At 64.8% G+C, this 17,104-nt stretch overlaps 2 protein-coding genes across 2 annotated transcripts in view; one reads left to right on the forward strand and one right to left on the reverse strand.

The window, feature by feature from the left end:
* Positions 1-372, reverse strand: part of SNRNP200 (small nuclear ribonucleoprotein U5 subunit 200) — a 57,036-nt gene extending 56,664 nt beyond the window's left edge. The window contains exon 1 of the mRNA XM_083880348.1: positions 222-372. Within this exon, the coding sequence (XP_083736474.1) occupies positions 222-266 (45 nt within the window). The 5' untranslated portion in view covers positions 267-372. The remainder of the gene's footprint in view (positions 1-221) is intronic.
* Positions 373-5,249: 4,877 nt separating this feature from the next.
* Positions 5,250-16,024, forward strand: SEMA4C (semaphorin 4C; the record flags this gene model as incomplete). The annotated part of the gene is made up of 14 exons (XM_083880607.1): positions 5,250-5,373; positions 7,782-7,930; positions 8,015-8,077; positions 9,138-9,236; positions 10,025-10,121; positions 10,195-10,311; positions 10,578-10,729; positions 11,668-11,843; positions 12,458-12,602; positions 13,108-13,330; positions 14,054-14,169; positions 14,256-14,413; positions 14,737-14,807; positions 15,183-16,024. The coding sequence occupies 14 exons, from the start codon at positions 5,250-5,252 to the stop codon at positions 16,022-16,024; spliced, it is 2,532 nt and encodes an 843-aa protein (XP_083736733.1).
* Positions 16,025-17,104: the final 1,080 nt, after the last annotated feature.

The following is a 17,104-nucleotide window of genomic DNA, read 5'->3' on the forward strand; positions in this document are numbered from 1 at the left end:
GGCTGAGGGGCCCCGGGGTGTCTAAAAATGGGACTCGGGGTGTCCAAATGGGACTGGGGCGGGTCAGGGGGTCCCAAAATGGGGCTGAGGGACCCCCTGTGGGGCTGAGGGGGCTCCGAGGGTCCGGAAATAGGGCCCAAAACTGGGACGGAGGGAGCTAACGGTACCGGGATGGGTTCACGGCAAGGGAAGGGAGTTCAGGGCACCGGGCCCGCACTCACCGCCTTGTACTCATACTGCAAGCTACGGGCGGTCACGTCCGCCATGGCTGCACCGGGAGCGGGGCCGAGAGCGGGGCCGGGAACGGGGCCGGGAGCGGAGCCGGGAACGGGAGCGGGGCCCGACGAGGCCGCGCCGCAGCCGCACCGGAAACTCCCACAGCAGAACTGCCGGGTCAGGCGGAAACGGCGGCGCGAACCGGAAGTGAAATTCTGCCCATGTCTCCTTCTAATTGGTTAATACCCTCTAAATCCCGCCCCCATGCCAAGAGCTGCCTGTAATTGGTCGGGCCGCCAGCCCGCCATGCTTTGATTGACGTCTGAGCGCCTGAGGGGGATAGAATGCGGCGGGGCGGGGCAGGGGCGGGGCCAGCGCGAAAGTCTGCAGCTTCCTATTGGTTGTTTATGCGAAAGTCACGCCCTCGACCCAGACCACGCCCTTTTCCGGTGAGGCCACACGTGGTGCCCAATGGGGCCCTAGTCACCCCCAAATTGTCCCCAAGGACCTCCCTGTGCCCCACGGGGGGCGCCGGACACCCCTACATTGGAGGGTCTCTGAGCACTTTGGGGTCCCTGGGGATTGAGGGGTCCCTGGACATTTGGGGGTCTCTGGGCATTGGAAGGTCCCTGAATATTGAGGGGTCTCTGGCCATCGAGGGGTACCCAGGCATGGGGCAGTCCCTGAGCATCGGGGGCTCCGTGGGCACCGGGGTGCTCCCCTGACATGGAGGGGTACGCAGGCATGGGAGTCTCTGGGTACCGGGGGGGGGGTCCCTGAGCATTGTGGGGGTCCCTGGGCATTTCAGGGTGTCTCTGGGCACTGTGGGGTCCCTGAGAATTGAGGGGGTCCAGGGCGTTGGAGGGTCCCTGAGCATTGGGAGGTCCCTGGATGTTCAGAGGTACTCGGGCATGGGGGGGTCTTTGGGCATTCGGGGAGGGGGGTCCCTGGGCACTGGGGGGGTCCCAGAGCATTGGGGGGTCCCAGAGTGCCTGCCCAGGGTTGTGTCCCTGGACATTTCGGGGTGACAGGGAACACGGGCAGAGCCTCCCTGTCCTCGGTGCCACCTCGGTGCTGGCTTTGGGGACAGCTCGGTGCCATCTGCCGGGTGCGGTGCCCGCTGCGCGTGCCCTCGTTATCTCTGCCCCGTTAATTAGTGCAGCGTGGTGCCAGCGCCTGGACAGTGCCCGCCGGCCGTGCCAGCTCGGCCGTGCCCAGCAGGGACAGCACACGTGTCACTTGTCCTGTCCCTGGAGGTGACCTGACTGTGCTGGGGGGCACACCTGGGGTTTGTCCTCATCCTCTCCTTCTTCACCTTCGCCAGGACAGGGACCCTGGAAAGGATCCTGGGAAGGGGTCCTGGGATAGGATCTTGGGAAAGGATCCTGGGACCCCAGTGAAATCCCCTGCTCAGAATTCTGGGAATAGATCCCAGACAGGTGTCGCGGGCAGGATTCCTGCTCAGGTGTCCCAGGAATGGATCCCAGACAGAGATCCCAGGCAGCATTCCTGGGAATGGATCCCAGACAGGTATCCTGAGCAGGATTCCTGGGAATGGATCCCAGACAGGTATCCCGGGCAGGATTCCTGGGAATGGATCCCAGACAGGGATCCCGAGCAGGATTCCTGGGAATGGATCCCAGACAGGTATCCCGGGCAGGATTCCTGGGAATGGATCCCAGACAGGGATCCCGGGCAGGATTCCTGGGAATGGATCCCAGACAGGTATCCCGGGCAGGATTCCTGGGAATGGATCCCAGACAGGTATCCTGGGCAGGATTCCTGGGAATGGATCCCAGACAGGTATCCTGGGCAGGATTCCTGGGAATGGATCCCAGACAGGTATCCTGGGCAGGATTCCTGCTCAGGTATCCCGGGAATGGATCCCAGAAGTAGCACTGGGGATGGCACCGGGGATGGCACAAGGAGTGGCTCAGGGGAGTTGCACAGGGAGTGGCACAGGGAGTGGCACCAAGGGTGGCACTGGGGATGGCACTTGGAGTGACACAGGGGATGGCACAGGGAGTGGCACCGAGGATGGCACTGGGGATGATGGCACAGGGGATGGACGCGAAAAGAAAAGAACTGAGCTGGGACTGGTTAAACTGAGCTCGGCTGGGTTGAGCTGAGCTGAAGTGGGACGGGCCAAGCCTGGTTAAGCTGGGCTGAACGGAGCCAAACCGGGGTGTGTAAAACCAGGCTGAGCTGAGCCGAGCCAGGCCAGTGGGCTGGGCTGAGCCGGGTTAAACCAAACTGGGTCGAGCCAAACCAGGTTAGGGTGGTCGGAACCGGGCTTAGCCCAACCGGGACACTCCGAACTGGGCCGAGCCTGGTTGAGCCGAGCCAGGCCAGTGGGCCTGAACTGGGTAGACTGGTTCTGGACCCGACCCAAACAGAGCCGAACTGGGCTGGGCTGAGCCTGGTTGAGCCAAGTGGTTCCAGTAAAACCCGCCTGGTTCTGAGCCGAGCAGCTCCGAGCGGGCGCGGTTCCGATGGACCGGGGTCCGATCTGACCCGAGCGGTTCCGATCTGACCCGAGCGGTTTCGATCCGATCGGACCCGCCTCGGGCGGTCCCGAGCGCTTCCGATCCTACGGGCGCGGACCCGAGCGGTTCCGACTTGACCCGACCCGACCCGAGCGGTTCCGATCTGACCCGACCCGACCCGCGCCCCCTCCCCTGAGGGGCCCGTGACGTCAGGGGGGCGGGGCCCCGCGGAGCCGCGCGGCGCGCTCCCGCCGCCGCCCCTCACGGCCGCTCCCGCCGCCCGCGCCCGGCCGGGCCCCCCCGCGCCCCCCGCCCCGCTCCGCCGCCTCCCTCCGCCGCCCCGCCCGGGCCCCGCCGGGCCCCCGCCTCCCGCCGCCGCCTCCCACCGCCCGCCGCCCCGGCTGGGCCCCCCCGACCCCCCCCGAGCCCACCCGCCCCTCGCGGCCGCCTCCCGCCGCCCCGCCGCCGCCGCCGCGCCCTGAGGTGAGTGCGGGCCCCCCCCGCCGCCCCGCCCCGGTATTGTTGTGGCGGAGCCGCGGGGGCGGGAGGAGGAGGAGGGGGGAGGCGCTTTGTTTCTCCCGGTACCGGGGATCGCCGCCGGCTCCCCCCCCGCCCGTTGATGGGGGGGCCGGAACCCCCCCCTCCGCCGCTGGGATCCGTCGGTGCACCGGGAACCCCCCCGCACGGTACGGCCCACGGAGAACGGAGGGGCGCGGGGGCGCGCGGCCGTGGGGACCCCGGGATGGGCGGGCAGCGTCCTGGGGACCCGGGGTGGCACCGCCGTGGGGACCCGGGGATAGCACCGCCGTGGGGACCCGGGGATGGCACCGCCGTGGAGACCCCCCCGCCCGGGCCCGCGGCACCTCGGGCCCCTCCGGGCACTCCCGGTGTCCAGCGCCACAGTTGCGGACCGCGGGGGCACCGGCCTGCCCGGTGCACCCTGAGGGTGCCTGTCCCCGCTGTGGGGACCCCCGCCGTGCCCAGGGCACCCCGGCCGTGCCAGGGCACCCCAGCTTTGCCCCGGCACCCCGATGGTGCCCAGGACACTCCGGCCACGGCCGTGGCCTGTGGCAGCCTCGCTGTGCTTTTGTCCCTGTCTCGGTGCCTGTTGCACCCCAGCCGTGCCTGTTGCACCCCGGCCGTGCCCAGGGCAGCCTGGTCATGCCTGTGGCACCCCGGCCGTGCCCAGGGCGCCCCAGATTGGCCTGTGGCACCCCAGATTTACCTCTTTAGCCCCGACTGTGCCCGTGGCACCCCAATTTTGCCCGTGGCACCCCGATTTTGCCCGTGGCGCCTCAGCTGTGCCCATGGCACCCTGGCCATACCCGTGACACCCCATCTTTGCCTGTGGGACCTCAGTTCTCCCTATGGCACCTCAGCTGTGTCCCTGGCACCCCAGCTGAGCCTGTTGCACCCCAGATTTACCTGTTGTGTTCTGACTGTGCCTGTGGCACCCCGTTTTTGCCTGTGACATGCCAGCTGTGCCGCTGACACCCCAACTGTGCCCGTGGTACCCCAGATGAGCCCATGGCACCCCAACTGTGCCTGTCATACCCCAGCTGTGCCTGTGGCACCCTGTTTTTACCCGTGACACACCAGCTGTGCCCCTGGCTCCCCAACTTTGCCTGTGGCACACCAGCTGTGCTCATGGCACCCCAACTGTGCCTGTCACACCCCAACTGTGCCCATCACACCCCAGCTGTGCCCATGGCACCCCAGCTGTGCCCGTTACCCCAACTGTGCCCATCACACCCCAGCTGTGCCCATGGCACCCCAGCTGTGCCCATGGCACCCCAGTTGTGCCCGTCACACCCCAGCTGTGCCCGTTACCCCAACTGTGCCTGTGACACCCCAGTTGTGCCCATCACACCCCAGTTGTGCCCGTCACACCCCAACTGTGCCCATCACACCCCAGCTGTGCCCATCACACCCCAGCTGTGCCCATGGCACCCCAGCTGTGCCCGTCACACCCCAGCTGTGCCCATTACCCCAGCTGTGCCCATGGCACCCCAGCTGTGCCCGTCACACCCCAGCTGTGCCCGTGCCCCCCTCAGCCCCCGCCCCAGGAAGCCCGGCCGGGGTGTCCCCCATTCCCACAGTCATTCCCGGCCCCCCACCCTCCCGGAAATCCTTCCTGAGCCGTCACTGGGGGCCCCCCGGAGCCCCCCCAACTTCCTGCTTCCCGCCGGGCAGGGCAGAACAATTCCCGGCCGCATCCTGCCCGGCCCGGGGCACCGGGAGGGGCGGCACGGCGGGGGCAGCCCCCGAACACCGGGGGGTCCCGGGCAGGACGCGGGAGGTGTGGGAAGCGGCCGGGCTCGGTTTCCCGCTCCGTGGGCTCCCCCCGGGGAGGAGCGGCCGGGGGCAGGGTCGGGGTGTCCCGCGGGGCGTGGGGTGCCCCCGGCCTCGTGACGCGCTGCCTCAATGCCGCCTTGTCCCCGCGCCGCCCGCGTGACGCCGCCGCCGCTGCCCCGCGGCGCTGACGGGGCCCCGGCGCGGCCGTGTGCCCCCCCAGGGACCCCGCGCTGTGCCCCCCGCCCCGGAGCCATGGCCCCCGGCCGGCCGCTGGCCCTGCCCGCGCTGCTGGCCCTCGTCACCGCTGCCACTGCCGCCGCCGCCACCGCGGGGGCTTCGTGGAGTGCTGTGCCCAGGAGGACTGTCCCCTACGCGGGTGAGTGCCAGGGGGCTCGGGGATACGGGGGTGTGCTGGTTGTGTCCCTTGTCACGGCAGGGTGATGTGGTCATGGCTGTTGTCACCCCCTCGGGTGGCTTTTGTCCCCCCCCCCCCCGCCCAACAGAGTCTGTCAGCACTGTGGGGTGGGTGAGTGTCCCCAAAACTGCGATCTGTGGGGACACAGTGGGGACATGCAGGGCTGCTGCTCTGTGTCCTCAGCACTGTGCCAGTGTGTGGGGCCACTGCCCTGTGCTGTGTCCCTTGTGCCATCCCTGTGCCGTATTCCCTGTCCCCATTCCTGTGTCCCCTGTCCCCCATCTCTCTGCCATATCCCTTGTCCCCCATCTCTCTGCCATGTCCCTTGTCCCATTCCTGTGCCCTGTCCCCATCTCTCTGCCCTGTCCCCATCTCTCTGCCATGTCCCCTGTCCTATCCCTGTCCCCTGTGTCGTGTCTCCTGTCCCATCCCAGTGCCCTGTCCCCTGTCCATCCCTTTGTCATATCCCTTGTCCCATCCCCATGACCTGTCCCCTGTCCCATCCCTGTCCCCTGTCTCATCCCAGTGCCCTGTCCCCTGTCCCATCCCTCTGCCAGGTCCTTTGTCCTCTCTCTCCTCCATGTCCCCTGTGCCCACGCCCTGCCCACCATCCTGTCCCATCCATCTGCCATGTCCCTTGTCCCATCCCTCTGCCGTTTCCGTCCCCACGCCCTGCCATCATCCTGTGTCATCCCTTGGTCATGTCCTGGTTCCCCATCCCTTTGTTATGTCCCCTGTCCCCAACTCTCTGCCATGTCCCCGTGCCCTGCCAGCACCCTGAGATTCTGTCCTTGTCCGTGCCAGCAGCCTGTGTCCCTGCCCTGTGCTGTCACCATGTGTCCCTGTGCCGTACCAGCTCCAGTGTCCCTGTGCCTGTGCCATGCCCTGTGTCCCCATGCTGTGCCACATTCCCCTGTCTCCGTGTGGTGGCAGTGCCCCCTGTCCTCCATCCCTGTTCCGTGCCAGTGTCCCCAAGCCATGTCCCCTGTCCCCGTGCCAGATCACACCCCTCTGCTATGCCACGGTCTCGTGCCTGAGACTTTGGTCCCTTGGCTGTGCCACTGTCCCCCTGCTGTCCTCGTGCCATGTACCCTGTCCCCACACCTGGAACCATCATCCCTGTTCCTGTGCAGTGTCCCTTGTCCTCACCCTTGGCCATGCCATTGTCCTTGTGCAGTGTCCCTTGTCCCCACGGCCAGGACCCCCACCCTCACAATGCCACTGTCCCTGTGCAGTGTCCCTTGTCCCCACGGCCAGGACCCCCACCCTCACAGTGCCACTGTCCCTGTGCAGTGTCCCTTGTCCCCATGGCCAGGACCCCCACCCTCACAGTGCCACTGTCCCTGTGCAGTGTTCCTTGTCCCCATGGCCAGGACCCCCACCCTCACAGTGCCACTGTCCCTGTGCAGTGTCCCTTGTCCCCATGGCCAGGACCCCCACCCTCACAGTGCCAGTGTCCCTGTGCCGCCCCCGTGCCGTGCCAGCCCCTGTCCATGTCCCCGCCCGGGGCCCTGGCGCTGTCCCGTCAATGGCCCCTTTCTGTGGGGACCGGGGGTGGCCGGGGGGCGCGGGGGGGGCGGGGTCCCTGCAAAGGACACTGTGTTCGGCCAGCGCCGCCGGTGACAAAGGGACCTTTGTGTGCCACGGGGCCAGGGGGCTCTAGGGGGCCCCGGGGGGGTCCAGCGGGGGCGGGGGGGTGCACGAGGGTCCCTGGCCTGGTCCCCATGTCCCCGCAGAGCTGTGGGTGGGGGTCCCAGCCTGGTGTCCCCACAGAGCTGCATGTGGGGGTCCCCAGGTTCCTGCAGAGCAGCGGCTGGGGGTCCCAGCATGGTGTCCCCATGTCCCTGCAAAGCTGTGGGTGGGATCTGGGTGGGGTGTGGGTGCAGTAGGGTCTCAGCCCTGTGTCCCCATGTCCCCACAGAGCTGCAGGATGGAGTCTGGCAGGGGTTGGGGGCTGCTGTGGGGTCCCAGCCAGGTGTTCCCTGTCCCCACAGAGCTGCAGAGGGGTCTCAGCTGAGTATCCCCACAGAGCTGCAGTGGGGTCTGGCAGGGGTTGGTGTGGGGTCCCAGTGTGGTGTCCCCACAGAGCTGCAGGGGGGTCTCAGCTGAGTATCCCCACAGAGCTGCAGTGGGGTCTGGCAGGGGTTGGTGTGGGGTCCCTGTGTGGTGTCCCCACCGAGCCATGGTGTCCCAGCCTGGTGTCCCCTGTCCCCACTGAGCCATGGTGTCCCAGCAGTGTCCCCTGTCCCCACAGAGCTGTGGTGTCCCAGCCCACTGTCCTCTGTCCCCACAGAGCCGTGGGGTCCCAGCCCGTTGTCCCCTGTCCCCACCGAGCCACGGTGTCCCAGCAGTGTCCCCTGTCCCCACAGAGCTGCGGGACGCGGCCAAGCGCTTCTCTCAGGGCGGGGTGTCGCACTACCTGACGCTGACGCTGGACGAGGCCGAGGGGCTGCTCTACGTGGGCGCCCGCGAGGCTGTGTTTGCCCTGGCCACCGGCAGTGTGGAGCTCAAGGCGGCGGTGAGGCCCCGGGGCACCCCAAAACTGGGCGGGGGTTTGGGGTGGGGGGTGACATCCCTGCCCTGACCCCTCTGCCACCCCCAGATCTCCTGGGAGGCGCCCGTGGAGAAGAAAGCAGAGTGTGTGCAGAAGGGCAAGAACAACCAGGTGAGCACAGGGGTGCTGGGGGGGTTTGGGGTACCGTGCCAGCTTCAGTGTCACTGTGCCATGTCCTGTGTCCCCATGTCACACCAGCCTCAGTGTCACTGTGCCATGTCCTGTGTCCCCATGTCACACCAGCCTCAGTGTCACTGTCCCTGTCCCTGTGTCCCTGTGCCATGCCAACCTCAGCATTCCTGTCCCTGTGTCCCCGTGCCATGCCAGCTTCAGTGTCCCTGTTCCGTGTCACTGTGCCATGTCCTATGTCCCCTTGCCATGCCAGCTTCAGTGTCCCTGTCCCTGTGTCCCTGTGCCATGTCCTGTGTCCCTGTGACATGTCCTGTGTCCCTGTGACATGCCAGCCTCAGTGTCCCAGTCCCTGTGTCCCCATGCCATGCCAGCTCTAGCATCCCAGTCCCCATGTCATGCCCTGTGTCTCCATTCCCCTGTCCCAATGTCATGCCCTGTGTCCCCATTTCCCTGTCCCCTTGTGGTGGCAGTGCTCCCTGTCCCCTCTCCCTGTTCTATGCCACTGTCCCCATGCCATGTACCCTGTCCCCATGCCCTCTGCTACGCCCCTGTCCTGTGCCTGAGACTTTGGTCCCTTCTCTGTGCCATTGTCCCCATGCCATGTACCCTGTCCCCATGCCTGGGACCATCATCCCCATGCCTGTGCCATGTCCCTTGTCCCCACACTCGGGCCTCCCACCCCTTTGCTGTGCCACTGTCCCCGTGCTGTGTCCTTTGTCTCCAGTCCTTTACTATGGCACTGTCCCCATGCTGTCCCTGTGCCATGTCCTTTGTCCCCATACCTGGACCCACACTTCTTTGCTGTGCCACTGTCCCCATGCTGTCCCTGTGCCATGTCCTTTGTCCCCATACCTGGACCCACACTTCTTTGCTGTGCCACTGTCCCCGTGCTGTCCCCGTGCCATGTCCTTTGTCCCCACAGTCAGGACCCCCAGTCCATTACTATGCCACTGTCCCAGTGCTGTATCCCTTGTCCCCACACCCAGGCCCCCCCAGGCTGTGTTGTCACCCCGTTAATGTCCCTTGTGTCCCCTCCCAGACCGACTGCTTCAACTACGTGCGCTTCCTGCAGAGCTACAACAGCTCCCACCTCTACGCCTGTGGCACCTACGCCTTCCAGCCCAAGTGCACCTACATCGTGAGTGGGGGCCCCAAAACCCGGGGGTCCCCAATTCCCCCTGCCCTGCGGGGTGGCCCTGTCCCCAGGGGTGGCATTTAGGGGGTGGGCATGGCCCAGATGTCCCCAGGGGTGGCATTTGTGTCTGTGAGGGCAGGTTGGGGGTGTCCCAGATGTCCCCAGCGGTGGCTTTTAGGGTGGTTTTGTGTCTGTGAGGGCAGGTTGGAAGTGCCTCCTGTGCATTTGGGGTGTCCCAGAGGGGTCATCTTGGAGGGATCCCTGTCCCCAGGGTGGTCCAAGGATGTGTCTGTGCCCAGAATGGATCAGCCAGAGGTGTCCCCATGTCCCAGAGGATCATGGATGGGTGTCCTTGTCCCCATAATGGGTTATCTAGAAGTGTCCCAGTCCCTGGGATCATCATCCATGGGTGTCCCTATCCTCAGCAGAGTGGTCCAAGGGTGTCCCTGTCCCCAGGAGGAGGATTTAGTGGTGTCCCTGTCCCAAAAGGATCATCTGGGGGCTGTCCCTGTCCCTTATCTAGGGGTGTCCCTGTTCCAGGAGGGTGTCCCAGGGCTGTCCCTGTCCCCAGGAGGATCATTTCGTGGTGTCCCTGTCTCTTTAATGGCTCATCCAGGGGTGTCCCTGTCCCAGAAGGATCATCCAGGGTGTCCCTATGCCTCCTAATGGGCTGTCTCTGTCCCCAGGAGGGTCACCTGGAGGGGTGTCTGTGTTCCTGGGGCCTGTGTGGGTGGGAGAGACATGACTTTGTGCCCCCCACCCACCCACCTACCCACCCCTGTTCCCCCCAGGAGCTGTCCGGCTTCACCCTGGACCCAGTGGCATTTGAGGATGGCAAGGGGAAATGTCCCTACGACCCCACCAAGGGCCACACCGGCCTCATTGTGGGTAAGTGACACCTCTGGGGTCTTGGGGGGGTGCCCCCCGTGCCGGCCACTTCCCTTAAGTCCCTCCCTCACAGACGGGGAGCTCTACTCGGCCACCTTCAACAACTTCCTGGGCACGGAGCCCGTCATCCTGCGCAACCTGGGCCCGCACTACTCCATGAAGACAGAGTACCTCACCTCCTGGCTCAACGGTGGGGACAGGGGACACGGGAGGGCACAGGGGGCACGGGAGGGGACAGGGGACATGGGGAGGGGACAGGGAGCCTTGGGAGGGGACAGGGGGCATGGCAGGGGACAGGGAGCCTGGGGAGGGGACAGGGGGCACGGGAGGGCACAGGGAACATGGGGAGGGGACAGGGGGCACGGGAGGGCACAGGGGACATGGGCAGGGCACAGGGAGTATGACAGGGGACACGGGAAGGGGACAGGGCACAGCTGTGACACCGTGGTTTGGCAGAGCCCCACTTCGTGGCGTCGGCGTTCGTGCCCGAGAGCGCAGGCAGCGGCAGCGGCGACGACGACAAGGTTTACTTCTTCTTCAGCGAGCGCGCCGTCGAGTACGACTGCTACGCCGAGCAGGTGGTGGCACGGGTAGCACGGGTCTGCAAGGTACGGGGACACCTGGGGACACACCCTGAGCTCTCTGAGGGCTGCGAGGTGGGCACGGGTTTGGGCAGTGCTGGCGGTTTGGGGTTTGGCCATCTCAATGCTCCACCAGTGCCAAGCACAGGAGGAGATGGGCATGGAATTAATGTAGTTTTATAATGTTTTTATGATTGTTATCATCATCATGAGATTAATGTATTTATAATAGTATTTTCATTATTATCATCATGATATTAATATATTTCTAATATTTTCATTATTGTCACCATGAAACTAACATATTTCTAGTCTTTTCATTATCATCTTAGCAAAATTAATGCACTTTTATAATCATTCCATTATTCTGTTCTATTAATAATTATTCCATTATTCATCATTATCATTAATTTTTTCACATGTAACATGCAACAATCATCATCATGAAACCAATTAATTTTTACTAATTTCCTTATAATAACAACAATAGTAATTATTATAGTAGTAGTTATTATCATACTTTCACATGTAATATATAATGACATAAAAGTCATTATACATTTATTGTGGTTTCGTGGGTTGGTAAGATTGTTATATAATTATTAGACCATAGTACATTAGGGTTTGACCATGGTGTACCCATGCCCCATGGTGGCCTTGTCCTGGTGCCTGTGCTCACTACAGTGGCTGTGTCCTGGTGCCTGTAGTGACTGTGGTGTCCCTGTCCTGATGCCCATGGTGGTCTTGCCCTGGTGCCTGTGGTGACCATGGTGGCTGTGTCCTGGTACCCATGGTGCCCATGGATGCCCACGGTGGCCATGTCCTGGTGCTCATGGTGGCCGTGTCCTGCTGCCTGTGGTGCCCATGGTGGCTGTGTCCCACTGCCCATGGTGCCCCAGGTGCCAGCAGTGTCACTGTCCTGGTGCCTGTGGCGCCCGTGGTGACAGTGTCCGTGTCCCCTGCAGGGGGACGTGGGCGGAGCACGGACACTGCAGAAGAAGTGGACGTCGTTCCTGAAGGCGCGCCTGGTGTGCTCGGCGCCCGAGCAGCAGCTGCACTTCAACCGCCTGCAGGCCGTGTTCACCCTGCCCGGGGCCCGCTGGCAGGACACCGCCTTCTTCGGCGTCTTCCAGGCCCGCTGGTCAGTGCCCGCCCTGCCCGCGGCCCTCTGCACCCGCTGGCGCTGTCCTGGGGCCTTGGTGGCCTTGTCCCTTGTGCCCGTGGTCACCATGCTGGCTGTGTTCCTGTGCCTGTGGTGGCCCTGTCCTCGTGCCTGTGATGCTGTTGTCCTGGAGACCATTGCAGCCTTGTCCCACTGCCCATGGTGACCATGGTGGTGGCTGTGTCCTGGTGCCCATAGTGGCTGTATTCCTGTGACCATGGTCACCATGGTGGCTGTGTCCTGGTGCCCATAGTGGCTGTGTTCCTGTGACCATGGTCACCATGGTGGCTGTGTCCTGGTGCCCATAGTGGCTGTGTCCCTGTGCCCAGAGTAGCCTTGTCCTGGTGCCAGTGGTGACCGCAGTGGCTGTGTCCTGTTGCACATGGTGACCATGGTGGCCATGCCCCCATGCACATGGTGGCCTTGACCTGGGCCTGTGGTGCCCATGGTGGCTCTGTCCCAGTGCCCGTGGTCACCACAGTGGCTGTGTCCCAGTGCCCATAGTGCCCATGGTGGCCTTGTCCCAGTGCCGATGGTGCCCATGGTGGCCCTGTCCTGGTGCCCACTGGCTGTCATGCCCCATGTGCCCGCAGGGGTGACGTGGACGTCTCTGCCATCTGCCGCTACCACATCCTGGAGGTGAAGAAGGCCTTTGAGGGGCCCTACAAGGAATACCGGGAGCAGGCACAGAAATGGGGACGCTACTCGGGAGAGGTGCCCAGCCCCCGGCCCGGTGCGGTGAGTGCGGGCACAGCAATGGGGTGTGGGGTGACTGGGGGCTGGGTGTGGGGCTGAGGGTGCCCCCTGAGGGACTGAGATCTGTCTGTGGGGCTGGTGGTGCCTCCTGAGGGATTGGGATCTGTCTGTGGGGCTGGTGGTGCCCCCTGAGGGATTGAGATCCATCTCTGTTATGCTGAGAGAGATTGGGATCTATCTGTGCCCTCCTGAGAGGGATTGGGGTCCATCTCTGCCACCCTGAGAGGGATTTGGATCCCTCTCTGTTATCCTGAGAAGGATTTGGGATCCACCTGTGCCCTGCTGAGGCAGTGGGTCCCTCCCCAATGCCCGTTCCCTGACAGTGCCCCATGCCCTGACAGTGCCCATGCCCTGACGGTGCCCCATGCCCTGACGGTGCCCGTGCCCTGACTGTGCCCCATGCCCTGACAGTGCCCATGCCCTGACAGTGCCCTGTGCCCTGACGGTGCCCGTGCCCTGATGGTGCCCCATGCCCTGTGCCCTGCAGTGCATCACAGACTGGCACCGTCAGAACGGCTTTGGCAGCTCCCTGGAGCTGCCCGACAACACACTCAACTTCGCCAAGAAGCACCCACTGATGGACGAGGCGGTGCCGCCGCAGCGCGGGCGCCCGCTGCTGCTCAAGAGGGACGCCAACTTCACCCAGCTGGCCGTGCACAGGGTGATGGGGCTGGACGGGGCCACCTACGAGGTGCTCTTCATCGGCACAGGTGACAGCAGGGGACAGGGGAACAGGGACAAGGTGCCATGGGGACAGAGTGCCATGCACCATGTGACAGGGCTTGACAGGGCCACCTACAAGGTGCTCTTCATTGGCACAGATGGCAACAGGGGACAGGGATACAAGGACAGGGGACAAGGCACAGTGGAGACAGAGGGACAGGATGCCATGCGCTGCATGGCAGGGCTGGATGGGGCCATTTATGAGGTGCTCTTCATCAGCACAGGTGACAGCTGGGGACATGGGACAGGGGGACAGAGTGCCATGGGGACAGGGGGCACAGAGGGGACAGGGTGCCATGCACCGCATGGGTGGGCTGGAGGGGCCATCTATGAAGTGCTCTTCATCGGCACAGGTGACAGCTGGGGACATGGGACAGGGGGACAGGGTGCCATGGGGACAGGGTGCCATGCACTGCATAAGGGCTGGAGGGACTATCTATGAGGTGCTCTTCATCAGCACAGGTAATGGCAGCAAATGGGGACACAGGGACAGGGGGCTCTGAGGGACAGGGTTCTGAGGGAACAGGGTACCAGGGGACAAGGCACCAAGGGACAGGGCACTGAGGGGACAGGGGAAAAGGAGACAGGGCACCATGGGGACTGGGCTCTGAGGGGACAGGGGACCAAGGGACAGGGCTCTGAAGGGACAGGGCACCAGGGGACAGCTCCTGGGATGCTCTGTCCCTGAGTGCCCACCGTGCCCACTGCAGGTGACGGGTGGGTGCACAAGGCACTGGATTTGGGCTCCCGCATCCACCTGGTGGAGGAGCTGCAGGTGTTCGAGCCGGCACAGCCCGTGGAGAGCCTGGTGCTGGCGGCCACCAAGGTGAGCATGGTGGGGGGTGGTGCTGTCACCACGGTGTCAGCACGGTGTCACCTGGGCATCACCTCACTGCCATCCCCTCCTGGCAGAAGCTGCTGTTCGCCGGGTCCCGCCTGCAGGTGGCACAGCTGCCCCTGGCAGACTGCGGGCGCTACCAGTCCTGCACCGACTGCGTGCTGGCACGGGACCCCTACTGCGCCTGGAGCCGCAACAGCAGTGCCTGCGTGCACACCGACCGCCACAACGGGTATGGGATGGCACTGGGGACACCGGGACAGCGCCCAGGGCAGGGCCAGGATGGGTTTGGGGAAAGATTCTTCCCCCAGAGCGTGCTGGGCACTGCCCAGGGAATGGGCACAGCCCCGAGGCTGCCGGAGCTCCAGAAGCCTTTGGACAGCACTGCCAGGGTGGGAATTTGTGTCTGTGCAGGGCTGCCAGGGCACCCAGGGTGGGTATTTGGGGTGTCTGTGCAGGGACAGGGATGGGGTCAGTGATCTCTGTGGGTCTCCAGGGTGGGGACACCACTAAGACCTGCCCTCACTGTACCCTCACTGTGCCCTGCTCCCCCAGGTCCCACCTGGTGCAGGACCTGCTGAGCTCTGACACCAGCGCCTGCTCCGTGCCACAGGTGGCCAAGCAAGGTGAGACCCTACCCGTGCCACATGGGTGTCCCCATCCCATTCCGTCCCATGGACCCCATTCCATCCCATTCGATATATCCCATCCCATCCTATCCCATCCCATCCATCTCATGGATCCCGTCCCATGGATCCCATTCCATCCCATTCAATGTATCCCATCCTATCCCATCCCATGCATCCGATGGATCCCATGCCATCCTATTGCATCCTATTCCATCCCATCCCATCGACCCCCTTCCATCCCATTCAACGGATCCCATCCACCCCATGGATCCCATCCTGTCCTATCCCATCCCATGGACCCCATCCCATGTACCTCATCCCATCCATCCCCTGGCTCCCACCCCGTCCCCGCTGACCGCCCTGTCCCCCCAGGGCCCCTCACTCCCAAGAACGTGACGGTGGTGGCGGGCACGGACCTGGTGCTGACGTGCCGCCTGGGCTCCAACCTGGCGCGGGCCCTGTGGACCTTCGAGGGCCGCGCGCTGGCGGCCGAGCAGGTGCTGGTGCTGGGCGAGGCGCGGCTGCGGGCGCTGGTGGTGCCGGGCGCGGGGGCGCAGCACAGCGGCACCTACCGCTGCCTGGCCGAGGAGCAGGGCGCCCGCCTGCCGGCGCAGGAGTACCGCGTGGCCGTGCTGGCGGGGCCGGGGGCGCCGCTGGAGACGCGGGCGCCGCTGGAGAGCCTGGGCGTGGTGTGGGTGCTGGCCGTGTGCCTGGGCGCGCTGTGCCTGCTGCTGCTGCTGGCCGTGCTGTCGCTGTGGCGCCGCCTGCGCCACGAGCTGGGCAAGGGCGCCAAGGCCATCGAGAGCACGCTGGTGTACCCCATCGAGCTGCCCAAGGAGCCGCCCAGCCCGCGCTTCGTGTCCAGCGCCGCCTCCGACTCGGACGAGAAGCTCTGGGACCCCTCCAGTTATTACTACTCGGACGGCTCGCTCAAGATCGTGCCCGGCCACGCCAGCACGGCCGGCAGCGCCTGCTGCCGCAACGGCGGCCCCGGGCCCGGCTCGCCGCCCGCCGCCATCCCCGGGCAGCCGCTGCACTCGCCCACCCGCATCCACCTGGGCCCCCTGCGCGGCTCCGCGTCCAACGGCTACATCCGCCTGGCGCTGGGCTCCGAGGAGCGCCCGGCCTGCGCAGACCTGGCCGAGGAGCTGCGGCGCAAACTGCAGCAGCGCCAGCCCCTGCCCGACTCCAACCCCGAGGAGTCCTCGGTGTGACGAGCCTACCTCAGCTCCGGGAGCCGGCCCCTGGCACCGGCACCGCGGGGTGGGCACGGCACGGCCGGCACCGGACCCGGCTGGGACACACCTGCCACCCGCACCCGGCTGGGGATGGACACCGGGGACCGGCACCCGGCTGTGGGGACAGGATTGTCATGCTGGTGCCTGCCCTGGGGACAGCAGTGTCACCACAGCGTCTGCCCTGAGGACAGGATTGTGACCCCAGCGCCGGTGTCCACCGTGGGGACTGACACACTGGCACTGGTGCCCACCTTGAGACAGCAGTGTCACCCCAGCACCTGCCCTGGGGACAGCAGTGTCACCCCAGCACCAATGCCGACTTTGGGGACTGACAGACTGGCACTGGTGCCCACCGTGGGGACACCAGTGTCACCCTGACACCAGTATCTGCCTTGGGGTGGGACTCCCACTCTTGGGTTCAGGATTGTCACTTTGGCACCCGCCCTGGGGGCAGGGGTGGCCCCGTGGGGACACCACTGTCACCCAGCCCTGCCCCAGGGCCGTGCCGCCGTGTCACTCCGGGGTCCCGGTGCCCGCCTTGGGCCCCGCAGCTGCTCCCGGTCACCGCCCCCGCCTTCGGTACCGTGTCCCCCTGGAGGGACAGCCTTGGGGACACCCCCGGGCCCTGTGCCCGCCTGGGGCGGTGGCCGCGGGACGTTTTTTTGGGATGATTTCGGGTTTTTCTTCCTGACAACTTTTCTATCTCCACCCTCTCCCTCCGTGTCCCCTTCCCAGGGCTCTGTCCCCACCCTGCCCTGGCTGTTTGTCCCCTCCCTTCCCCGCCTGTCCCCCCCTGCACGCCCCCCTCCCCTTTTGTATACCCCCCCAGTGTAATTTATTTGTTACCGAAATATATTTATTTGCTGTAAATACGTGAGTATTTTTATATTAATAATAAAAGGACTTCCAAAAAAAAATCACCCAAAAAACAAATCCGGGATTTTTCTTTCTCTCTCTCTCTGCAAAGCGCCGCCCGCGGGAGTTCTGGGGGGGTTCTGGAGAGGTTTTGGGCTCCCCCCCCGTGCTGAGCTCATGGAAAAAGCTCCAGCGGGGCTA

This window comes from Zosterops lateralis, assembly GCF_965231275.1.
Source record: "Zosterops lateralis genome assembly, chromosome: 30".
Taxonomy (NCBI): Eukaryota; Metazoa; Chordata; class Aves; order Passeriformes; family Zosteropidae; genus Zosterops; species Zosterops lateralis.